We start from the raw sequence: 25,986 nt of genomic DNA, 5'->3' as shown, positions 1-25,986 counted from the left end.
TGTCTCATTTATTGCCTCTCTTAGTACGACAAATGCTTAGCACTATCCTCTGATAAGCTGAACTGCTTGCCCACACTATCACAAAATAGAGCATTAGTCCTATCTACTTTTGCCTCCGCAAACCAATTGGGGATCCATTGGACTCTCTGCACCATGTACTACATTTTGGGGGTGAGCGTTTGCATTGTTCAACACTCCGTCCATCATCCTTTTGTGTTGCTAAAGTTGCCCTAAGTGGGAAGGATATGCCCAGACGTGGGTCCCTTGCTCACTGAGCCACTGAATTCAAGCTAGCCTGGCTGATGAAGGGTGATACGCTGAAACCGGTCCCAGGATGCTTGTTTCCGGTCCAGGGAGGACCTGGCTTGGCAGTTCGGGCTGGACTGTTCCCATGAGGATCAGAGTAAAGACTGATTTGCATATGGCTGGTGTGAGAAACTGGGGCTGATTGCAGAGGCCCCCTAACTTTTTGCCCCCATTTTCCACTTTATGCTGGTGTTTTCCTGACTCTGATGGTGCCCTGGGTACTGCTAACCAGTCCCAGGGCCTGTGCTCTGTGTAAAATGGATATGCAAATTAGGCTAATTATAATTGGCTAAGTTAACCTACCTATAAGTCCCTAGTATATGGTAGGGCATGTAGGTTTAGGGACCACAGCATAGGTGGTGCACACCTAGGTGCATTGCTGAGGTGCCCAGTGTCATTTTAAAAGCAAGCCTGCCTTGCTGGCTGCTTTTAAATTAAAGTTATATGCAAATTCGACTTTGGAATTAAAGGTACTTCCAAAGTCTTAAACTACCTTATTTTTACATATAAGTCACCCCTAAGGTGTGCCCTATGTGCCCCTAGGGCTGGGTGCCATGTAACTATAAGCAGGGACTTTATAAAAATAGATTTATAAGCCCTGGTGAGGTAAAAACAGCCAAATTCGTTTTTCCCTCATTGAAGTAAATGGCCTTCATAGGCTAGAATGGGCAGACTTTATTTTAAATTTTAAAGTCTCCTTAAATGTTACATACCAAGAATTTGGTATCAAATTGATTGTTATAATAAATCCCACAACTTCCAGTTGTTGGATTTAATATAACTAGTGCAGGTAAAAAGTTTAGACTTTACCTAAAAAGTTGCCAATTTCAGCTCTGCATTGTTTTTGCTGCTGTGCTCTGATTGGCCAGCCTGCAGCAGCTTCTGCCAGGCTACTTTAATGAGGTGTGAAGTGGCCTGACTTCACACAAAGGAATGTGCTTGGGGGAGAGAATCTCCCCTCAGCAGATGGGGAAGCAGGAAGGGGGAGGGCTGCCAAACTGGTCTTCAAAGGCAGAGAAGGACATCTGGAGCACCCAGCAACACCCCCACATCCTGCAACCCCAGACAGCTAGGTGCCCCCTTGATTAGATTAGGAGAGGGCAGGAGAGGGGTGTGTTTATGATTTTTAGCCACACCAGTGGGTGGGCTCAGCCAGATCTCTCCTCTAAAAATCAGATTCATCCATTTTGGATTTTTAGAGACTGTTGCCTTCTGGGATGGATTTTTGCCACACTTCCCAGGAAGTGGTCATCACAGGGGGACGACCCTGTCCCTGATTGGAGGACCAGGGCCCCCCTGCTTTTCACCCAGGAGCAAGGATAAAACTGGCAGACCTGCACCCACACCTCAGATCCCCACCAAATTTCAAGAAGAAAGAACTACAAGGAGAAGAAGGACTGCCCTGCTGGACCCCTGGCCTGCACCTGGACCCTGCACTCAGAAAGACTGCACCAGCTGCACACTTGGGCTTCACCACAAGAAGGACTTTGCCTGGCTTCCACTGGTTCAAGGAGGGACTCCCTGTTTGCTACAGGTGAAAAATTGCTAACCAGAGTCCCCTGCACCAACTCCTGAAGAAAGCGACCAGCTGACCACTGTCCAGTGGCCAAAAAGGAGTTTGCGCCAGGTGCACTCTGGGAATTGAAGTCCGCACTTCCCAAGGACCATCACAGAACTTCTGGACCCTTGGGGTGAGCTGTGGACCCCAAAAGAACCTTAAAAGAACATCTGGGTGAAGCCCCAGAAGTTTGGAAAAGATTGGAGAAATTTTAGAAAAAAGCTCCATAAAGTGACCGACTCGACGCGGAAATTCTAGCCGGCTTGCCTCAACCGCGACCCGGCCTGACTTCGTGGTTCGTCCCGGTCAAGAAAAACATCCGAAAAAAAGACTAAGTCCGAACGTAAAAAGTTGACCGGGACCTTCCAGCCATCGTATCCGAGAAGGGCTCCACGGACGTCGGATCAAGATCCAGGTTTACCCCGGTCGAAGGATTTTCATCTCGAAAAAACGACTAAGTCCGAAGGTAGAAATCACCACCGAGGAAACCGACTTCGCGTATCCGGACAAGGGCTCCAGGAGGTCGGATCCAACTGGCAGGTTCGTCCCGGTGAAGAAAAACTTCAAAATAAAGACTAAGTCAGAAGGTAACTTTTTAACCGAGGCTTCCCGCGACCTGTATCCGAGCAGGGCTCCATCGCGGTCGGCCTGAAAGTTTGACTTTGTCCCGGTCCTGGTGCAACCAGATGACCCGATTGGCACTTTTTGTTTCTATGCGCTAGAAAATAATAATACTTTAAAAATTCATATCTCCGGTTCCCCTGAACCGATTTTAATCGTTTTTGTGTCATTTTAAAGATAAAAATATAAGCTATTTTTATAAATTGGTTTTGGATTTTTAAACTGTTTCTTGTGTTTTATTTTATTACTGTTGTGTGATATTTGAATGCTTTACACTTTGTCTCCTAAGTTAAGCCTTGACGCTCGATGCCAAGCTACCAAGGGTAGAGCTGGGATTAATTTACTGAGACCTAACTGTACTTTTGTGGAGGTTTGTGGCTTGTTGCTAGGTGTAGGTACCTACCTGCCCTACCAATAACCCATTTTCCAACATAATTGGAGGCAGCGACGGGATCCTGTACTTGTGTTCAATATCACGTTACAGTTTTAGATAAAACAAATTAAAAATCCTTTAAATTGTCCTAGTGCAAAAATTGTTTTTAATTTTTAATTTTAATTTTTTTTTTTTTTAATTAATTTGGATTAATTTCAATTATTGAATTTTTGTAATTTTTCTAAATTCCTGTTACCAATTTTTGCAAAAAGTTTTTGTTGACACAAAACTAGGGAACCATGGAGCTTGATCTGGCTAGCCTACCTACACTGACAGTAGTCCAGCTTAGGGGGCTGTGTGTTGAGAGAGGGTTGCCTGCAACCACTAATCTCAGGAAGGAAATCCTAATTAAATCCCTGACAGCATGGGCTGAGGCCCAAGGGGTAGAGACAGAGGAAGCTCCAGAGGAGGAAGAAAAAGAGGAAGATGCTAACTCTAACCATTCAGGGGAGGGAAGGCATCAGACCCCAAGTGAGGAAGAGGAGGAACGGTCCTCACTGGACACAGTCACTAGGGGCAGACCCAAAGCTAGTGGTAGGAAGGGGGTCCTTTCAGGAGGAGAGAACCCATCCATCAGGGAGAGAGAGCTGGAAGCCCAGCTAGCCTACATAGCTTTGGAGGCAGATAAGCTTGCCCTAGAAAAAAAGAAGTGGGCAAGCAAAGAAAAAAAAGATGGAAGCAGCGAGAAAGAAACTGAGGTGTCCCTGGGTGGGGGTTTTGCCCCCAGATTACCCAAAGGGGTGGTTCCTGCCTATGTAGAGGGGGATGACATCGATAAGTGGCTGGGGGCCTTTGAGAGGGCCCTCCAGATGAGGAAAGTCAAGCCTCAGTACTGGGGTTCACTCCTTTGGGAGTTAGTTCCCAACTCTGGGAGGGATAGGCTCCTAACCATGAGTGGGGAGGATGCAGACTCATACCCCAGTATGAAGAGTTGCTTGACTAAAAAGTTTGGTCTAACCCCAGAGCAGTATAGGCTTAAGTTTAGGGACACCCAAAAGACAAGCACCCAGTCCTGGGTGGACTTTGTGGACATTTCAGTAAAAGCACTGGAGGGCTGGATTATTGGCAACAAAGTTAATACTTATGAGGGGTTATACAATCTGATCATGAGAGAGCACATCTTGACCAATTGTATCCAAGAAAGGTTACGCCAGCATCTAGTGGACTCTAAGCTGACCAACCCTAGAGAGCTAGGGGAGGCAGCTGATGAGTGGTTGAGAACCAGGGTGGTTGTCAAGTCCCAGGGGGGAGACTCCAAGAAGGGGGGGACAGGTCCCCAAAAACCTAAGGAGGGAGGTGGTAAGCCCACCACAGAAACTCCCTCTGTACCCCAGAACCCTAAGAAGGAGGAGAGTAAATCCCACTCCCAATCTGACATGCAGAGACAGGGAGACCCAGGGTTAAAAAAGCTCTTGGACAGTAGGGCTTGCTTTGACTGTCAGCAGACAGGTCACTTCAGAGGAGATGCAGCCTGTCCAAAGAAGGTGGTTAGCACTGGGCTGTCCAGTGTAGCCATAGAGGAGGATTCCTCAGATGATGAAGTCCTCCTAGCATTGTGCTGGGAGACAGGACCAGATGGTAAGCTGGTGATCCCTGAGGGTGGGAGTAGGCACTTCCACCACATTCAAGTGAATGGGATCCCTACCACTGGCCTGAGAGACACCTGTGCCAGTCACACTGTAGTGAGTGACCGGTTAGTGACCCCAGACATGTATGTCCCAGGAAAGACAAAGAAAGTCAGGATAGCCACAGGGGAGGTCACCTCCAAACCTGTAGCCATAGTGCCCCTAGAGAGGGAGGGTATCCTTGACTGGATTAGGGTGGTAGTCAGTGCTGACCTTCCCCTAGATTGTATCCTGGGCAATGACCTCCCAGAGGTGAGTCTGGTCACAGATGGGGTGGTCGCCCAGGGCGCCCCCCCTACCCAAAGTCCTGGGGAGTCAGTCCCTACAGTTAGGAGACAGGGGTCCCCAAGAAAAGGAAAGAAGAAAAGGAAGGGTAGGCCACTCTTAAAGAGAGTTCCAGGGAGCCAAGGGCCCTCTGCCCCAGTAAGGGGGGAGCCCAATGTTGGCACTGGTGAGGCCTCACCTGACCCCAAGGAAGTCCTGAGTAGTCAGGCAGCTGTCCAGATGCAGGGTGTTGCCCCTGCACTGACAGAAGGGAGAGTGGAAGGAGGGTGTCTGCCACAGGAGGTGGTAGCCCCCCACTCTAGACAGCAAGAGGGGTACCAGGACCCCAAAGATGCCCCTAAAGCAGCTCAGCCACCTGTCAGTGGAGAGCTTAGGGTGTGGTTCTGGGTACTGACAGCTGTCAGTAGCCTCTGCTGGGTGCTAGCCTTCCTGGCAGCACTGTACTTGGCCTGGGAGGCAGACCCCAGGGCCAATAGCAAAGTAGGCCCCCTGACCCTATTGGTCATGGTGGGGTTGCTCAAGTGTTGGGTGACCTCTTTGGGTAAGCTAGGTGTTGCCCTAGCAAAGTTAGGAGTAGGGGAGGTGGGCACCTCACTACCCAAGTTGGCAGAGAGAGAGGAGGAAGACCCCCCTAGAGGGAAGTTTCAGTTTGAAATGGGTCCTTTCATTGTTGGGGTGGGTTCACTACACAGAGGGAGAGACCCTGACAGGAGGATGTAAGGCAGAGTAGGCCCTGCAAAGGGACAGCCAGTTTTCTTCACTGTCTTCCTCGCCTAACAAGCCAGGAAGACTCTCCCAGGGTTGGGCTGAGTCTCCTGGGCGTGTGGGCTGGGGGGGGGTTGTGTGAGAAACTGGGGCTGATTGCAGAGGCCCCCTAACTTTTTGCCCCCATTTTCCACTTTATGCTGGTGTTTTCCTGACTCTGATGGTGCCCTGGGTACTGCTAACCAGTCCCAGGGCCTGTGCTCTGTGTAAAATGGATATGCAAATTAGGCTAATTATAATTGGCTAAGTTAACCTACCTATAAGTCCCTAGTATATGGTAGGGCATGTAGGTTTAGGGACCACAGCATAGGTGGTGCACACCTAGGTGCATTGCTGAGGTGCCCAGTGTCATTTTAAAAGCAAGCCTGCCTTGCTGGCTGCTTTTAAATTAAAGTTATATGCAAATTCGACTTTGGAATTAAAGGTACTTCCAAAGTCTTAAACTACCTTATTTTTACATATAAGTCACCCCTAAGGTGTGCCCTATGTGCCCCTAGGGCTGGGTGCCATGTAACTATAAGCAGGGACTTTATAAAAATAGATTTATAAGCCCTGGTGAGGTAAAAACAGCCAAATTCGTTTTTCCCTCATTGAAGTAAATGGCCTTCATAGGCTAGAATGGGCAGACTTTATTTTAAATTTTAAAGTCTCCTTAAATGTTACATACCAAGAATTTGGTATCACATTGATTGTTATAATAAATCCCACAACTTCCAGTTGTTGGATTTAATATAACTAGTGCAGGTAAAAAGTTTAGACTTTACCTAAAAAGTTGCCAATTTCAGCTCTGCATTGTTTTTGCTGCTGTGCTCTGATTGGCCAGCCTGCAGCAGCTTCTGCCAGGCTACTTTAATGAGGTGTGAAGTGGCCTGACTTCACACAAAGGAATGTGCTTGGGGGAGAGAATCTCCCCTCAGCAGATGGGGAAGCAGGAAGGGGGAGGGCTGCCAAACTGGTCTTCAAAGGCAGAGAAGGACATCTGGAGCACCCAGCAACACCCCCACATCCTGCAACCCCAGACAGCTAGGTGCCCCCTTGATTAGATTAGGAGAGGGCAGGAGAGGGGTGTGTTTATGATTTTTAGCCACACCAGTGGGTGGGCTCAGCCAGATCTCTCCTCTAAAAATCAGATTCATCCATTTTGGATTTTTAGAGACTGTTGCCTTCTGGGATGGATTTTTGCCACACTTCCCAGGAAGTGGTCATCACAGGGGGACGACCCTGTCCCTGATTGGAGGACCAGGGCCCCCCTGCTTTTCACCCAGGAGCAAGGATAAAACTGGCAGACCTGCACCCACACCTCAGATCCCCACCAAATTTCAAGAAGAAAGAACTACAAGGAGAAGAAGGACTGCCCTGCTGGACCCCTGGCCTGCACCTGGACCCTGCACTCAGAAAGACTGCACCAGCTGCACACTTGGGCTTCACCACAAGAAGGACTTTGCCTGGCTTCCACTGGTTCAAGGAGGGACTCCCTGTTTGCTACAGGTGAAAAATTGCTAACCAGAGTCCCCTGCACCAACTCCTGAAGAAAGCGACCAGCTGACCACTGTCCAGTGGCCAAAAAGGAGTTTGCGCCAGGTGCACTCTGGGAATTGAAGTCCGCACTTCCCAAGGACCATCACAGAACTTCTGGACCCTTGGGGTGAGCTGTGGACCCCAAAAGAACCTTAAAAGAACATCTGGGTGAAGCCCCAGAAGTTTGGAAAAGATTGGAGAAATTTTAGAAAAAAGCTCCATAAAGTGACCGACTCGACGCGGAAATTCTAGCCGGCTTGCCTCAACCGCGACCCGGCCTGACTTCGTGGTTCGTCCCGGTCAAGAAAAACATCCGAAAAAAAGACTAAGTCCGAACGTAAAAAGTTGACCGGGACCTTCCAGCCATCGTATCCGAGAAGGGCTCCACGGACGTCGGATCAAGATCCAGGTTTACCCCGGTCGAAGGATTTTCATCTCGAAAAAACGACTAAGTCCGAAGGTAGAAATCACCACCGAGGAAACCGACTTCGCGTATCCGGACAAGGGCTCCAGGAGGTCGGATCCAACTGGCAGGTTCGTCCCGGTGAAGAAAAACTTCAAAATAAAGATTAAGTCAGAAGGTAACTTTTTAACCGAGGCTTCCCGCGACCTGTATCCGAGCAGGGCTCCATCGCGGTCGGCCTGAAAGTTTGACTTTGTCCCGGTCCTGGTGCAACCAGATGACCCGATTGGCACTTTTTGTTTCTATGCGCTAGAAAATAATAATACTTTAAAAATTCATATCTCCGGTTCCCCTGAACCGATTTTAATCGTTTTTGTGTCATTTTAAAGATAAAAATATAAGCTATTTTTATAAATTGGTTTTGGATTTTTAAACTGTTTCTTGTGTTTTATTTTATTACTGTTGTGTGATATTTGAATGCTTTACACTTTGTCTCCTAAGTTAAGCCTTGACGCTCGATGCCAAGCTACCAAGGGTAGAGCTGGGATTAATTTACTGAGACCTAACTGTACTTTTGTGGAGGTTTGTGGCTTGTTGCTAGGTGTAGGTACCTACCTGCCCTACCAATAACCCATTTTCCAACAGCTGGGTCCAAACTAAGGTGACACGGTGAGCAAAAGAACGATGGATTAAACCCAGATCTTTGACTGGGGGTGAGTGTTTGCATTGTTCAACACTCCGTCCATCATCCTTTTGTGTTGCTAAAGTTGCCCTAAGTGGAGAGGGTATGCCCAGACGTGGGTCCCTTGCTCACTGAGCCACTGGATTCAAGTTAGCCTGGCTGATGAAGGGTGATACCCTGAAACCAGTCCCAGGATGCTTGTTTCCGGTCCAGGGAGGACCTGGCTTGGCAGTTCGGGCTGGACTGTTCCCATGAGGAACAGGGTCAAGACTGATTTGCATATGGCTGGGTCCAAACTGGGGTGGCATGGTGAGCAAAAGAACAATGGATTAAACCCAGATCTGTGACTGGGGGTGAGTGTTTGCATTGTTCAACACTCCGTCCATCATTCTTTTGGGTTGCTACATTTTAGTGCACCATATAGATAGCCAGCTTGCTACATTGTGGTATAGGTCAAATCAATGCTATGATGATATGGATCAAGCCATTGGTAGAGTGGTGTGGGCCAAACCAGTAATGTAGTGGTGTGAGTCAAACCAGTGGTAGGGTGGTATGGGGCATACTAGTGGTAGAGTGGTATGGGTCAAACCAGTAGTAGGGTAGAATAGGACAAATCAATGGTATGGGTCAAACCAGTGGTAGAGTGGAATGGGTCAAACAAGTGGTAAAGTGGTTTGGGTCAAATCAGTAGTAGGGTAGAATAGGTCAAACAAGTGGTAGAGTGGTACGGATCAAACCAGTTGTGGAGTGGTGTGGGTCAAAACAGTGGTAGAGTGGCATGGATCAAACCAGTGGTGGAGTGGTATGGGTCAAACCAGTAGTAGGGTAGAATAGGTCAACCCAGTGGTTGAGATGCATGGGTCAAATCAGTAGTAGGGTGGTGTGGGTGAAACCAGTGGTGGAGTGGTATAGGTCAACCCACTTGTAGAGCATAATAGGTCAAACCAGTAATGGGTGGTATGTGTCATCTTAATGCAGCTTTTACCTGTTGGTGCCCCTAATCAAGCCTGGATCTTCTTAATGTTCCAGGGAATCTCCTCCAACGTCCTGGAAGAATCTGCTGTGTCTGATGATGTCCTGTCCCCTGACGAGGAGGGCATCTGCTCTGGAAAGTACTTCACCGAAGGGGGCCTGGTGGGGCTGCTGGAGCAGGCCGCATCGTCCTTTACAATGGTGAGTGGCAATTAGTAATGGGGCTGGTCATTTAGCAGACGAGTTGCACTTCACTGTGGTGAGACCCTTGTGGGGTGGGTGGTTGTTAGGAGTAGTAATGAGAAAGGAGACGGTGGGACTGAAGCCACATTTTCTTCCCCTATGGGGAGGGCTGCGGGAGGCTTTGACAGGCTATGTTCTCCAGCCCTGGTGAAACCACGGTACAAATCCCCCCTCGAGTCTTCAGGTGTTGTAGTGGGATGGTGGTGCATTCTGAATGGCTGGTGGGTGCCTCAGTGGTAGGTGCAGTCATTGATGGACGGGTTCTTCTGGAGTTTTCGGTGGTAGGTTCACCGTGGGAGGACAGAGTATGGGCCTGGTGCGCCATGCCAAAGGCAGTTTTCGGCCTGTGCAATTCTCCATTTTTACCCCCTCCTGCAGGGCGGTCTGTTTGAGGCGGTGAACGAGGTGTATAAAATTCTCATCCCCATCCACGAGGCCAACCGAGACTTCAAGAAGCTGAGCATCGTGCACGGCAAGTTGCAGGACGCCTTCCACAAAGTGACCAATCAGGTGAGTCCTTGGATCAGTTGTTAAAGCCTGTACTGGCTTGGAACCCACTGTTGTTCAGTTCAAAGTGATTTTGGGTCCCCAAGACGACACACAGCCTACATATCTAAAATTATCAGTAATCTAATTCATGCAGCGCAGTGCGCAAGTAAAGCATAGGAGCTGTAGTCCAATGGTCGAAGTGCTTAAAGGAAGGTAGGGGAACTGTGATCCCAAGTACAGTGGGGGCGTGGTCAGCGAGTGTAGGGTTGGTGTAAGAGATATGGCTATAAAGAACAAAATAGTCTATACGTTTTTTGTTGGCCTTTCACCTACCGGTAACCACATATACATATAATGCGCACAACGTACATGGAAAAAAATTGCAACTTAAATTTGATCTTTGGGGTATGTATTTTTCACGTAGTAAAGGTTTATGGTTAATGCAATCACTTCCTAGGTCTGCGGGTGTAACTCGATGATCGTGGTGGATGCACTGGGGAAATCGTGGCATGTATTTATAGTGCTAATAGTTCCCAAGCGTGTGAAAGAAAGCACTATGTAAATGCTAGTCAGTACTATAGTGATTGTACCGTATGAAAACCTTTTAAAAGGTTTTGATTAAAAAGGCAAATTCCAGATTATTTCAGTTGAAGCCTATACTGGCCCCAAGCATCCTTTAGGTTTGCTGAGTAAACAGTTGCACACATTTACAATTATTTGAAGCATCAGGGGCCCTGGAAAGAAGTTGTGTTCTTCTTTACCTGCCTGTCCCTTCTCTCATTAACAGTAGCAGCAACTCAACCTTTTGGGATCGGTTGTCCTTTAACTAAAAAGTATGGGGGCTGTTCTGATCAAAATAATAAAGCTTGGGGACGTCATTCTCCCGCTCCCCTACTGCCCACTTCGACCTCTGCTGTAGTCCATCTTGTCGCCCTAGACGCTGCTCTTAAATGAGTTGAGATTTCGTAGTCTGAGAGAATTTATGATTTCACGAGTGTCAAAAGAGGAAAAGATGACCCGGTCCTTTGAAATGAACAGAACACTATAGAAATGTTGAAAGCCTGCCTCTAGGTTGTTTTATTTGAGATGGCATGCCCCTTTGAATTTGTTATATACATTTTCAATATTTGCTGAGCTCCCATGCATTATAGCCCAATAGCGTACTCCCGAGGTTCAAAATTAATCCTGTCAACCAGATGCATTTTGCTTGTGACACAGTGAAATGTGAATTATAGCCCTCTCAGGTGCATCGTCTGAAATGAGGAACAGTACAAAGTGGGTGTGATTTCTAATGTCTTCTCTCTTGCTCTCTCCCTCTCTCTCTCTCTCTCTCTCTCTCTGCATTCCGTCAGAGTACTGGCTGGGAGGTAGGCCACAAAACTTCTCTTGCTTGTTGTAGAAGCTAACGATGCCGCATGGGACATGCGCAGATGGGTGGCATGTGTGCGCGTGTTTGTATGGCCGGGACACTGTGCTGCTGCATGGTTCACGCTCTCCTTGCCACAAGGGTGTTTGCATTTTAACCCGCCTCACAGTGGCTGAAAGTGTGCTGCACAATCATGCACCCCCTCACCTAACCAGAGAGAGCCCGCGGGTGACCGCATCTGCCAGCGAGAACCTTCTGTGATATCGCCAGGGCTGGATGCTCAGACTGCTTAAAGGAGAAAGGAGCTGTATTTTTTGTGCTATAGATGCGTCATCTCAAGAGAGCTTCCAACCTCCCATTTGTATGCTTTCTAAATCGGCCTTTGTTTTTGGGAATCCCACATTTTCATATTCGTGAAACTTGTCTGTTCATCGCAGTAAACTTGACACTAATTTAGACACATTCTTGGTCTGCCAAGAAAGCTGCCATGATTAATGAAAAAAATAAAAACTTGTGAATAGTTGAGATCTGCAGCGTGCCTGCTACGCCACAGCGTACATACCCTTCCGAGGAATAGTATTAGAAATGCATGCCGCCTTAAGCAGCAGAGATGCAGGTTTAGAAAATGTATGATCAGTCAAAGGACAGAGCGGAGTAGTGACCCGCGGGGCACTTGGGTAAGTTTAGGTTCTTCACCGAAGGTGCAGTGCCGCCGCAGCTTGTGCAGCACTCTTGCAGTGTTGTCGTAAGTCCGGTTCCAATCTGATGACAGGGATCACTGCTCTGTGAGGGCCGGCTCTTCCAATCAACATGCGTTAACCCTAAGCAGCTGGGCACCGGGCCAGGTGCCACTAACCCTAAAGGATTGTGCAAGGATATGAAGGTGGTCACTTCCTGGCCACGCTTCCAAAGGGTTGGTGCCTTCGGCTGGCACCGTGGCTGTTTTCAGCAGCTTTTGTCTCCGCCGCAGGGTGGAGAAAGCTGTTGGAAAATAAGTATTTGCAAATAAAATAACCACCATTGACCAGGTTTTGAAGAGCTGCTGCTGATTTAAGAGGGAACACAAACCCATTAATTATAACACTGCTCATTTACAGTGCATGTCACAGTTTCAGCGCCTGGCTAACGGGCATTGCAATCCCATTCAATGATGTTCCTTCTGACTTTGGAAAAATGAAGGTCTGCGTCAACCCGCTCAATTTCAGTCCCATCTTGTTTACAGATGAATTGGTAATTTGCACATGTTGAGTACAGGATTTTGTGGCTAGCGTACAACCCACCGAGTTGCCTGGCTGCATCAGCTGATGTCCAGAGCTCTCCTCCTTTGCTCCCCTGTATCTGTGTGCCAAATTGTTTTGATGTTGCAAAAAAACTCCTTCGGGGAGAGGTACAAAAAATCGATGTGTTAGGAGTCCTAAGGCCTCGAGACTGGCCTCAGCGGTCCTACGTTTTCCTAGAACTCCCCACTCTCTTTAGTACTTAGTGCTCTTCATGTTGCTAAAAAATCTAATTTAAAAGACATGAATAATCAAAATATACAGGGCATGGCTTCTCGTTAATGAACCCTTCAGTAAGGGCACCTGAATCTGTCAAGGTCATCAAAGCCTTCTGGGATTGCCCATAAATATGGCCCCAGTCACTGCCCTAATGTGACTGAGTTGTCAAACGTTGCCTCTAAATTGTCAGAAGCTCTTAACAATTCAATCTGCAATTCCATCGCCTTCACATTCATCACTTTCATTCTTAAAACAATGTTTGAATGTTTCTGTCTTGATGTTGCTTGTGTTGGAGATTGACTAGAAGTGTTGTGTGGAAAAGTTGCATGTCTGTAAAAGGTGGAATTTAAGAGGTGGGTATAAGTGGAAACATTAGAAATGTTGATCCCACTGGAGTTCAGGTAGGGTGGTCACCTCGTTGGATGTCTTTGGATACTATGTGCCTTGGGCTTTTGATAGCAATCATTTAGTTAAAAGGAGGCAAATGAAAACGGCGTGATGGAGAAACATAGGGTGCAAAAGTATTGTTTGCAAAAATAGACCCCACGATATAGGCTACCAAAATCTCAAGCTTGCATTAATCTGTCCCCTCGAGTTTCGACCTTCTCCAAATTTCACTAGCAAGCATTTGCCCCCAGTTCTGCTTGGATTGGTGTAGAAAAGTTCATGTCCATAGCATGTGTAGCTGTAGATAGACATGCTTTGCATGCTACTGCCATCTAGGGTTTGGCTTGTACATTGCAAGTTGTTTTTCTTCAAAGAAGTCTTTCAAGTCACACAGTTTTAGTGACTCCTTCTCTATATGTAGATACGCATGGTCACCAACTCCATTGTAAGATTGTTTTTCTCCGCCATCGGTTTTGAACATCATCCAGCATGCTCCCGGTCTCAACCAGTTTGCTGGCCTCAAGTGCGCTAACCTCCACACCTTCGAGAGAAGGCTCTTTAATGCGTGTTTTTCCACTTGTAGTGCCGGTTCCATTTTTCAGTCCCATCAATAGCAAGCGTCCGTGCTTCTTGACCCTCGGGGCCCTTTGGGCCACCACTTGCTCCAGACTCGCTTTGGAGAATGAGACACTTTTGAGGTAATGGAACGGAAACACTTCAAGAGATGCCCGAGTGTCAAGTATGCCTTGACTACCCTCCACAATATCCGCAACTTGTGCCTCTTGCAGGACCACAACAGCTGCTGCAACTACCACTTGGCTTTGCTCTGCAAGAAGACTTTTTGTTAGCACCGGATCAATGGTGGGCACACAGCAGGATGGCCCAGTCCAGTTTAAAGACGTCCAACATCTTCGATGAAGTTGATTCCCTAGGTGTGGAAGAAGAGGAGGAGGAGGCGTTGAGTGACTCGCTCGAGCCCTCGGCCATCAGTCCAGCCTCGAATACTTTGACTGCGATACTTCAGAGTCTGGTGGGGAGTTCTTCCAGGAGAAAGAGTATGAGTACCATTGATACCCCAGTTCCCACTAGCCTTCATAAGCAGCTGCATGTCCGAGCCATGCAGTGCGCCTCCAGAGTACAGACACTGAGCCTGGTGCCAAAACCCCCACCACCTTCTGGTGCCCCCTGGTCCACAAGTGCCGACCGACACTGAAGCAAGGCATTGCAGTCAAGGACACACTCAGCCAAAGCCCTTGATCCTCAACCGGCTTTGACCCCAGAGACCAATGTAGGCATTGACAAGCCAGCTTTACCTTTGAAACCAGAGACCGCCAGGCAATAGCCGCCCTCGCAGCAGAAGCCTTTGTCGGTGTCCAAACCACTCTCTGCGCATACGTTGTTGTCGGCACTGAAGGCTGTCACCCTTGATATTGAGGAACAACCCATTCCTGAGAGGCTTCAGCCCGAGCTGTATGAGATACAAAGAAAAGTCATCCACCCACATACAGGCAAATTTGTGGCATCAGATAAGATGCTGCCCTAGATAGACAAGCTTGCCTCTGAAGAAGTCCAGCAATCAGACACGCACGGGCCCCCTAAGAGGACTAAAGACAAACCTTCTCCTCTTCCCCTTGCCCCTCCATCACCACTTCTCCCTCCTCCATCTCCACTTCTCCCTCCTCCATCACCACTTCTCCCTCCTCCATCTTCATCTCCACATCCTTCTCAATCATCTTCCCCTCCTTCTCCCTCATCTTCCATAGTCTTCCCCTCTAGGGTTCCCAGAGTGTTATTCCAGCAGCCCAAGCTCTTATTGGCCAGCTAAGGATTCTGGGCTTCAGGTGTCACTATCTGGACACCACCACAAATCCTGATTTATAACATCCCTATCAGGGCCCCATTCCTAGGTGAGACTTCAGCATACCACAGCATCATCCAACCCTCTACCACCTTCCATAAGGTCTTCTTGTACACCTCTTCTGAGGAAGAGGACTTCCTGCTGGAGACGCTCTCCAAAAAAAAGCGTTCTGTGCAGTATCTCACATGCTCAAGGAGATTATCAAATCTGCCCCTAACATCTTTAGGGAGCCAGTAAATCTCACATGGTTACGACATGAATTGAGGACAATTACAAACCAGCTCCCTCAGACCCACTTTTCATCAGGGGTCATTCCCCACCTTACTTACTAGTGGTCACCACCATTAGGACAAGGATAACAGCCCAGGCCACAGGGGATACTCCATCTTGTAAGCAGGAGAGTAAGCAAATTGATGCTGCAGGGAAAAGAATACTAACCAAATGATAGACGGAATGCAGCACAAATCAAACCTTCACCCACACTCACAGATCTGGGTTGTATCCATCAATTATTTTGCTCACCACACCACTCCAGTTTGGACCCAGCCATATGCAAGTCAGTCTTGACCCTGTTCCCCCACGGGAACAGTCCAGCCCGAACTGCCGGGCCAGATCCTCCCTGGACCGGAAACAACACCCTGGTATATTTTGTTCCAAATGGAATGGTGAGCAAAAGAACAATGGATTAAACCCAGATCTGTGACTGGGGATGAGTGTTTGAAAAGCTTCAGCGCTCCGTCTATCATCCTTTTATATTGCTAAAGTCACCCTAAGTGGACAGGGTATGCCCAGACATGGGTCCCTTGCTCACTGTGCCACTGGATTCAAGCTAGTTTAACTGATAAGGGGTGATACCCCAATACCGGTCCCAGGATGCTCATGTCCGCCTAGGGAGGACCTGGCCTGTCAGTTCGGGATGGTCTGTTTCCACGGGGAGAAGGGTCAAGACTAATTTGTATATGGGTTGGTCCACACTGGGGTGGCATGGTGAGCACAAGCATGATGGATTAAAACCTGATCTGTGACTGGGGGTGAGTGTTTGAAAAGTTTCAGCACTCGGTCCATCATCCTTTTGTGTTGCAGGGAAAAGAACGGCAGTCGGTGTGCTACCCATTGATGCATCTCAAACTTAGTAGGCTCCCTCTTTAGGTACGACAGAGCTCACTGGGAGGAAATGGTGGGGCTCTTGCAGCACCTCCCTGATCAATACCGTAAGAGGTGGGAATTATTAGTTGAAGAAGGCAACGCTATCGCTGATGCCAACATGAAGTGTGCCTTAGATCTGGCTGATACTTCTGCAAGGGGAATGAACACCTCAGTTATTTTACAGCTCCACTTCTGACTCTGCGTGTTTGGTTTCAAGTCTGAGGTTCAAGATAGCCTTGTCAACCTGCGGTTCAATGGGGGCACCTCCTGGGACCTCAGGTTAACACAGTGCTTAAGAATATTTTAAAAAGTCACTGAGACCGTCCAGGCAAAAGGTGCCTTGCAGATCTTCTCTGGCTGGGGCAATGTTTGGAGGCAACAGTCCAGAGGAGGCTTCATAGCCAGTTCCCCAAAACCATCCACCAAACATCCCCCCTTACACCTTAAGCCTCGAGCATCTCACTCTGCTTCAAAACAGCGTTCAGATGATCCTGTTGAAAGGAGCCACCGAGCCAATTCCCTATCAACAGCAGGGCACAGGCATCTACTCCCTATACTTCTTCATCTCCAAGAAAATGGACCCTTCAGACCAGTCCTCAACTTCCATCCTCTCAACAGATATATCCTATCATAACACCTTCACATGGTCACCCTACAGGATGTCATCCCTCTGCTACAGCAAGGGAACTTCATGGTCACCTTCGACTTGAAGGATGCCTACTTCCACATCCCAATTCACCCAGCTCATCAATGCTGCTCTTTGGAGTCACCACGGCTCCTAGAGTCTTCACCAAGTGGTTTGCTTTGGTAGATGTCCACCTAAGAAGGAAGTGAATCCACATTTTCTTTGATCTCAATGACTGTCTGATCAACAGTGCAAGCAGACAAGAGTGCCTGGCTCACACACACGCCACAGTCTCCCTCCTTCACAGTTAAGGGTTCACAGTAAATACCACAAAATTCTACTTGAAACCACTCCAGGTCTAGCCCTTTTTAGGAGCTGTTCTCAGTTCTGTTGTGGGTAAAGCCTGAAAGTACAACCAAAAAACAAGAGCCCTACTCAAACATGTGGGCAAATCCTCCCTTTAGAAAAAGCAAAAAGCTTTTTAAATGTATAACCCTCACCCACCAGGATGACCACTTTGTGGCATCTTCATTATTGGGTTCTTTCCGTTCCGCTGTGGAAGTGGGTATGCTGCTACTTGTGGATTACATGCGAGCACACTGTAGTATCTAATCACAAAATGATGGATGATAGGAGTGGAGGGGTTCTAGTCAGGTTAAAAATACCCATCTGGTAGAAACACCTGTGGTTTTTTCCAGTCCTCCAGGCTATATGATTAAAATATGGGAAGAAAAGGTAGAAAGTATCCTCAGGTTTAATGACCCTGCTTTCTTTCTTAAAACTCACTCTACGTGTTTCTGCCACTCTTCCTGTGGCTTTCATCAATATCATAAATCTCACTCCCTGAGACCACTCCTCATTTTTACATTAATATAAGTACTAAGTGTTATACCATCACACACACTGGATGCAAATATAAATCATACACCTACTTGGTGTTTGTTCTGACATGTATAAAGAAACACTAATAGTACTTCATAGGTCCCATGGTGACAAGGCAAGCCTGTTGTCACTCTTTCGTCGAGGTCTTGCCTTCTTTAGAAACCTAAAATCTGGAGAATCAAGGTTTTTAAATCAGGTGAGACCTTGATGAAAGTGAAATTCTAGGTCAGTAAACTTAGGATAAGCCCTCCTTTGTAATAACTCTCATTTCCCCCTAGTCCTGATATAGATATGGGTAAAGACTGCCCCAGGCCGCAGAGGGTGCAGGCGTTCTGGGATGCAGGCATTCCAACAGCTGCTGACTCAGTCAGCTGTCAGTCCGCACTGTTATGGGCTTAGTAGGAATGATAGCCTCATGAATTGCTGTATTGTCCCACACCAGGCTTTATATGCACCTGCTTCAAGAGTGCCTCAAGAGTCAATGGTCACAAGGGGATTGGCACGTTGAAGATCTAGTATTGGTAAGGGTGCACTGGCCTCTGCAGTGGTGGAACAACAACCTGTTGCAGGGCATGCCCTTTACAGACACAGTCCCACAGGTGACGATCACCATAGACTCATCCCTAGCCGGCTTGGGGGGTGGGTGCAAACATAAACAACATGACGGTCAAAACACTTGGAGCTGTTACTCATTCAGCGAGTTCTCAAAGTGTTTCTCCTCAGATTCAAGGCAAAGTAATCCTGGAGTGTAAGGACAGCATGGCCATTTTCTATATTTAAAATGCATGGAGGCTCTCACTCACCTCCCCTGTTGGCCCTAGTCCAACAGTTTTGGCAATGGACCATCCATCACCGTTCATCTCCTGGCAGAGTATCTACATGGAGTCGACAATGACTTGCAGACTGGCACAGGAGGACACAGCAACATGTCCATGAGTGGGAACTCCTCCTGCAAGCCCTGCTTTCTTACTTCCACAGGTAGGGTACCCTGGACATAAACCTTTTTGCCATGGCAAAAACACAAAATGCTGAAACTTTGCCACCAGATTTCCACACCCCCAGTCCATGGGCAATCCTCTGTGGATTAATTTGTCAGGAAACTTTGCCTATACTTTTCCTCCTGTCCCTCTGATTCCTAATGTGGTTAGGAAGCGAAGACAAACATCCTTCACCCTCACCTGGTGGCTTCATCATGGGCCAGACGACCATAATTTTCCACCCTGCCTAAGAAGTCCATTGTCCCATAGGAGGAGATCCCCAGCAGGTAGGACCTTCTCACTCAAGACCATGGCAAGGACAGGCGCCAGGCAACTCAAACTAGTAATTTGGCTCCAGAATTCTGAGTTTGGTTACCTTGGAATCCATGGACATACTCCGAGTGGCCCCCAAGCCCACTTCATGCTCTTTCTATGCTGCTAAGTGAAAATGGTTTGTGTACTATTGTACACCAAAGAACATTAACCCTCTCACCCACTACAGTGCAGAATATTCTGTTACCTCCTACACCTTCAGAGATCGGAGTTGGTTTATACATCATTCAGGCTACACCTAACCGCTATTTCTGCATACATGCAGAATAGAGAACACTCTCTTTAAAATCCCTATAATTAAATGCTTTATGGACGGCCTTAAGCGGGTGATCCTACCTCAAGGGTACTTTCTGCCCATGTCTGGAATTTTAACATTGTCCTCACTAGACTAACTGGGGCCACCTTACCCTACCTTCCTGCCCCAGGACCCACGCCACAAGCAGGGTGCTACTATGGCTATCATAGGGATCATATATATTGCAGACATATGTAGAGCTGCCACTTGATCCACTCTGAACACTTTTATGAAACATTACTGTGCGGACATCCTGTCAAGAGAACAGCCCAGAATTGGTCATGCTCTTCTCAGGACATTTATTCAGACCTACGCACTATCCACTGGCTAGCCACAGCTTGAAGGAGTACTGCTTTTCACTCTATGCAGAGCATGTGTATCAACAGCCATACATGCTACAAACCTACTATGTTACTTACCTTTAACCCCTTCGCTGCCAGGCCTTTTCCCCCTGAGGTGCCACGTCTTTTTTTGGCTATTTGGGCAGTTCGCGCTTAGGCCCTCCTAACTTTTTGTCCACATAACCTACCCACGCCAAATTTGCGTCCTTTTTTCCAACATGCTAGGGATTTTAGAGGTACCCAGAGTTTGTGGGTTCCCCTGGAGGAGACTACAAAATTAGCCAAAATGCAGCTAACATTTTGTTTTTTTTTAAACAAAAATGGGGGAGAAGGGCTGCAGAAGCAAGCTTTTGGTTATTTCCCTGAAAATGGCATCAACAAAGGGTTTTCAGTGCTAAAATCACCAGCTTTCAGGAACAGGCAGATTGGAATCTCAAAACCACATTTTTCAACACAGTTTTGGCATTTTAATGGGACATAAATCATTTTGACTATTTTTTGTTTTTCAGCCTCCTTCCAGTTAGTGACAGAAATGGGTGTGAAACCAATGCTGGATCCCGGACAGCTAAACATTTCTAAAAAGTAGACAAAATTCTGAATTCAGCAAGGGGTCATTTGTGTAGATCCTTCAAGATTTTCCTACAGAAAGTAACAGCTAAAATAAAAAAAATAAAAATAATTATGTGAAAAAAGAGCAATTTCTGTCCACTTTTTCTTCTATAACTTTTTCCAGCTATGGCAGATTTTTGAAAGCAATATACTGTTACTTCTGCTGGACTCTTCTGGTTGCAGGGATATAAAGGACTTGTAGGTTCTTCAATAACCCTAGGTACCCAGAACCAATAAAGGAGCTGCACCTGGCAATGGGTTTTCATTGTATACCAGGTATACAGCAATTCATTTGGTGAAATATAAAGAAAACCTTTCAAGGAAAGGTATCAAGGAAACCTTTGTATTTCCAAAATTGGCACAAAATAAGGTGTTGAGAAGCAGTGGTTATTTGTACATCTCTAAATTCTGGGGTCACCATACTAGCATGTGACTTACAGGTTATTTCTCAAATAGTTGTCTTTTTAACACACTGTCCTACATTTGCAAGGAAAAATGTAGAGAAAGACAAGGGGCAATAACTTTTGTTCTTCTATTCTGTGTTCCCCCTAGTCTCCTGATAAAATTGGTACCTCACTTGCGTGGGTAGGCCTAATGCCCGTGACAGGAAACGCAACATGGACACATCACAGTTTTACATTGAAATCTGACGAGTTTTTTTGGAAAGTGCCTAGCTGTGGATTTTAGCCTCTAGCTCAGCCGGCACCTAGGGAAACCTAGCAAACCTATACATCTTTCAAAACTAGACACCTAGGGGAATCCAGGATGGGGTGAATTGTAGGGCTCTCACTAGGTTATGTTACGCAGAATCCTTTGCAAACCTCAATTTTTGGCAAAAAAAAACGCTTTTTCCTCACATTTCGGTGATAAAAGGTACTGGAATCTGAGAGGAGCCACACATTTCCTTCCAACCAGCATTCCCCCAAGTCTCCCGATAAAAATGATACCTCACTTGTGTGGGTATGCCTAGTGCCCGTGACAGGAAATGTCCCAAAACACTACATGGACACATCAAAATAATCAAATACAAAACTACCTGGTTTTTTTTGGGGGGGGGGGGGGGCACCTGCATTTTTGGTCATGGGTTCAGCAGCCATCTATGGAAACCTACCAACCCCAGACATTCCTGAAAACCAGACACCCGAGGGAGTCCAGGGAGGTGTGACTTGCATAGATCCCCCAGTGTTTTCTTACCCAAAATCCTCAGCAAACCTCAAATGTAGCTAGAAAAATCAAATTTTTCCTACATTTCTGTGTGGGATCAGCACACATTTCGTACCACTGAACGTTCCTCTCAGTTTCCCGATAAAAATGATACCTCACTTGTATAGGTGGGCCAAGTGCCTGTGACAGGGAAGAGCCAAAAATATGTTGAAATTGAGGGGGAACCAAAGCGGTCCAAAAGGACAGTTTGTAAAAAAAAAAAAACGCTTTAGGCTGACAAGTGGAGCAGAATTTTTATCAGTAAAGATGCGATAATGCTGGGTGGTAGGAATTTTGTGGATTCCTGTAGATTCCGGAAGGTTCCATCACAAAGATGTAGGGTAAATGTGTTATTTCAAGCAAAGTTGGAGGTTTGCAGGGCATTGTGGGTAGGAAAATGGTGCGGGTGCATGTGAAGCACACCACCCTGGACTCACCCAGATGTTTAGTTTTCAGATGTGTCTAGGTCTCGTAGATTTTTCTACATGGAAGAGTCCGAAAGTCCAAAAACTGCAGCCCTCACCATTCCAAGTGGGATGATTTTGAGAGGCAAGCTCTCATGGCCCAAATGTACAGCCAAAACCCAAAATAATCAAATGTCCTCTTGCTTGCCGTTGGGATAAGATCTTTCAGTGTGTGGGGGAGAGCAGAAAGACTGTTACCCTCTTCAGTTGGGGTGGGGGCATAACCAACAACTTTGTCCCGATTTATTTGGGGTGGGGGTTCCCCCTCCTTCCAAAAGCAGTGCCTCCGATATACCATGTGGTCTCATTATGCAACCGACCCTGCTACTTTTCAACGACCGGCGCTCGTGCTGCAACATTTATTGACTGATTTTGAAGCAAGCCTGCTTTATTTGTTAATGACGAGTCATATGACATGGTTAATAAAAGTAGATGGAGACTAAAGCTGCGAATTTGTAGATCAAGGGACCTTAAAAAGTTCTGACATGCATTCTGGGATACGTAGTCATGTTTTGCTTCAGTTGAACTAATTGGACTGACACACCTGATAGAAGGTGCTTGTAACAGAAAAACACAGCCACCTTGTTCCAAAGCGAAGGGCTATTGGCTCTATTATTCATCAATGCGAGAAAACAACAAACCTGTAAAAAACCTAACACAAACTACCCGTATCTCCCTCGTTGTCCTACGCTTTCTATAAAATACTCAGCGTGCCCTGGCTGTACAGCTTGCATCACTTGCGTGTAGGGGCATGTGAAGTTTTGATATTCATGTCACAACTTCTGGCGTTGTTAAACCTTGTTAAGTTTCTCCTTTGTGAGCTACGTGAAGATTTCCAACTCGTAAAATTGTTTTTCAAAAAAACCTTACGTACAAGGTTAATTCCCTTGAAGAGGGGAGAAGCCAGAAGTCGGCAGACCGTACACTGTTTGCCAAACTGGCACACCCCAAGCTTGCTTTTCAGTGTCGGTGCTGGACTGCAAGCACCAGAGTGCAAAGTGTTGCGAGCTGAATCTCCAGGCCTTTGCATATTTCACACTTGGTGTGGGATAACTTAAAAGCCCCGAGTTGGCTTGGCCATTGTATGGAACGCAGGGGAATTATTGTCGTGTCATGAGTGGAACAGTTAGTCGCCCTGTTACAGCTCTTCCTCTGCTCGCTAAAGGGTGGCAGAGATGTGCATTGTGTGCCAGTCTGGGAGTGATCCACCACTCTCAACAAAGATGTCACTTTTATGTTCAGCCGTACTGCGGCTTTGAACAATATTAAACGCCGATCGAGTGAACACCAAAATAATGGATGAAGGGGTCCTCGTGTACCACTGGAGGGCGGTGTTGGTTCAGAAGCTGTTGTTCTGGCCGAAACTGGAAGTTAGGTCTGTCCACTGCACAAAATGTGCGGATTGCACAGCCCTGCACTCAGCAGCTGGTCACACTCCCTGTTCCAGTGCCCTGTGGCTGACTGCGCCGCCCTCACTTTATAGTTTCAAGAGCAAGATACCCTACGCTTCACCTAAAATAACATGTTTTGCCCGAGATGTGCCCAGCCACAAATATGTGGAAGGTCTCTATTTGGGTAGCTGCCTTGGCAGGTGTAGGGGTGCGCAGGAGAATAACGTGTAAAGTGGGTGCAGGATTGTTGGGTTGGGAACTGCATTCACATGAAACATTATTGGCAAAGATTTGTCTTTGGTAGCTGGGAAGGCATCTGTGTGAACACTTCAGCTGCCTAGGGCCTGTCCAGGGGCACAGGCACTCAAACCCTTTTTCTGCGGCAGCGCAGGGCAAAGAAGGCAATGTCTAGCCTAGAACAGTCTCCTTGCTTCTGCTACTGCAATGGGAGAAGCTTCCCAACCCCGCTGACGCATACTGTGACCCTGGGTCCTCAGCCACATCCCTTATGCGAAGGGCGCATTGCGAGGGGCACAGGGATTGGTTGCGGAGGGTACTGTGTGTTAGACGCGGAATTGCACCGAGCAGCCATGGTGTGTGAAGCGTGCTGTGCGCGACAGAAAGACGCATTCTGCATTGCAAGAGGCAGAGGTATTTGATCTGCACTGCTAGTGGTAGAGGACTGCAGTGTGCACTGCAGGAACCAGAGATATGCTGTCTGCAGTGCCAGTGGTAGAGGGCTGCAGTGTACACTGCAAGAGCCAGATGGATTTGGAGTGCACTGCCTAGCAGTAGGAGAGAATTACAGTGGGCACCGCACGAGTCAGAGTGAATTGGTTTTCACTGGTAGAGAGAATCAGTGTGCACTGCAGTAGAGAGGTATGCGTGTTGTAAGTGGTAGATGCAGTGTGCACTGTAGTAGATAGAGGTATGCGTGCTGTAAGTGGTAGAGAGAGGCAGTGTGCACTGCAGGTGCCTGATGGATGTCGTCGGTGCTGTCAGTGCTAGTTGGATGCAGAGTCATGGCAGCAGCAAGTGGTATGCAAAGTGTACTTAGAGAAGTAGAGGCCTGCAGTGGGCACATCAAGAGCCAAAGAATGTGAAGTGCTCAGCGACAGCCAGGGTTATGCGAAGTGCCCCGCTAGTGGTGGAGTGACACACTGCACTGGAAGAGCCCAGAGGGATGTGCAGTACACTGCCTGGCAGAGGAATGCAGGGGGCACCGCAAGAGTCAGAGTGGAGGTGTTTCCACTGCTTGAGAGATGCAGTGTGCACTGCGTGAGCGATGGTCACTGCCAAGTGCAGCGTCGTGCCTGTGCTGGGACCTATGTGGTGCTGAAGTCGATGCATGTGAAGGTGGGGGTGGGCGGGGTTTGTGTAGGCGCAGCCCATGTTTTTCTCATAAATATTTTCTTTCTCTTCTCGGCGGACCCCCTCCTGTCGCCTGGTGCTGAACCGTTTCGGTAAGTTTTCCCTCCCCCTCCCCCCTCTCTCCCCTCCCCCAGTTGTATGGCCGTACAGCTTGCGTAGGAAGGGTTAGCTACTCACCCAGACCAGTGGGAGCTCAGGCGAAGAGGCCCCTCAGCCACCAGAGGCCTCCTTGGCAGTACTGACCCTTCCGCCACTCCGGCATGTTCCGCTGGGTAGCAGGCTAGGGGCTACTTCCAGAGCAGGATGGCATCCATCACCCAATGCCTCCTTTGCCTCGGTCTAATCGCGGCCTCCTGCAGCGTGCTGCTGGTTGACAAACAGACAGTGGTAGGTGCTAGACCCCTCCCCCCTGCACGGTCTGCAGTGAGCGCTAAACCTCCTCGGGTTTCCCACCACCTATCAGATTAATGCCGCCCCCAACATGCTGTCTCTTTTCTGGTTGTTTCGTGAAGCTCACCTCAGCCCTGCTCCGTCCAGATGAACTATATTTTCTCCGATGGGACAATTACTAGAGAAGTGGAAAAGAGAAGTGCTGTTAACTGTGTGCTGCACTTTAGGAGCTGCTTCCACTGGACCCCTGACACTTTGAAAACTTTGCACCACTCTGTTCAATTGTTGCACCACTTACCTTTACGTTTGTGGTTTTCTAATGTACTGGGTGATTTATGCTACTATCCGAATTTGTGTAGCACACAGTTTGTCATTAGTTTGACCTTGTAATTCACATACAACAAAGTAACTCATTGGGAATGGTTGTGACTTTAGTTATGTGGATTTTGTGTGGAACAGCTTTTGATAATACCTTGACTTCCTGGCACATTTTAGGAGCATACGTCCTGGCTGTCATCTGCAGGCCCTCGATTTCCCTCCAAAAATAGATTATATAAGAGTGGGAGGTGTGTGGCAAGGGCAGGGGATGGTAGTGTTTCAACCTACCATTTAACTTGTGTGTGTTAAGTGTTGTTTGTAGATTGTGTTTGATTCCCACTGGAGTCGGCCTTGTATAGAGAGCAAGGTGGCATTCTTCCACCAGACCTGTGTGTGTGTGTGTCTGTGTGCCGTTATGATTACAAAAGACGTCGGTTTTCAGCTACCTTTCCACCCGAGTGTGGTTACATAGAGCATTTCCCCAATGGTGTTGCTTATTAGGGGGGACACGTATTTTGACCTGAACGGTGAGTGTCTGGCTCTATTCTTTATAGGTTGTAATTTTTCTCTCTGATGGTGCTTCATGGGGGCAAAAAACACTTCCTGCGACCTTCCAATTGACCTTTGGTAAAGT

At 47.5% G+C, this 25,986-nt stretch overlaps 1 protein-coding gene across 6 annotated transcripts in view; it reads left to right on the top strand.

Annotated features, from left to right (window-relative positions):
- The window catches only part of LOC138292835 (dedicator of cytokinesis protein 7-like), a 512,184-nt gene that overhangs the window by 431,261 nt on the left and 54,937 nt on the right, over nt 1–25,986 (top strand). For 3 of the 6 annotated variants that reach the window (XM_069231647.1, XM_069231644.1, XM_069231648.1), the window contains 3 exons: nt 9,226–9,369; nt 9,790–9,921; nt 11,253–11,267. In XM_069231647.1, the coding sequence (XP_069087748.1) occupies nt 9,226–9,369; nt 9,790–9,921; nt 11,253–11,267 (291 nt within the window). The remainder of the gene's footprint in view (nt 1–9,225; nt 9,370–9,789; nt 9,922–11,252; nt 11,268–25,986) is intronic. The other 3 variants (XM_069231649.1, XM_069231646.1, XM_069231645.1) reach the window with 1 other exon arrangement.

The sequence above is a fragment of the Pleurodeles waltl genome, chromosome 4_2 (genome assembly GCF_031143425.1).
Source record: "Pleurodeles waltl isolate 20211129_DDA chromosome 4_2, aPleWal1.hap1.20221129, whole genome shotgun sequence".
Taxonomy (NCBI): domain Eukaryota; kingdom Metazoa; phylum Chordata; class Amphibia; order Caudata; family Salamandridae; genus Pleurodeles; species Pleurodeles waltl.
The sequence above is the reverse complement of the archived record's forward strand: the minus strand, read 5'-3'. Positions and strand labels throughout refer to the sequence as shown.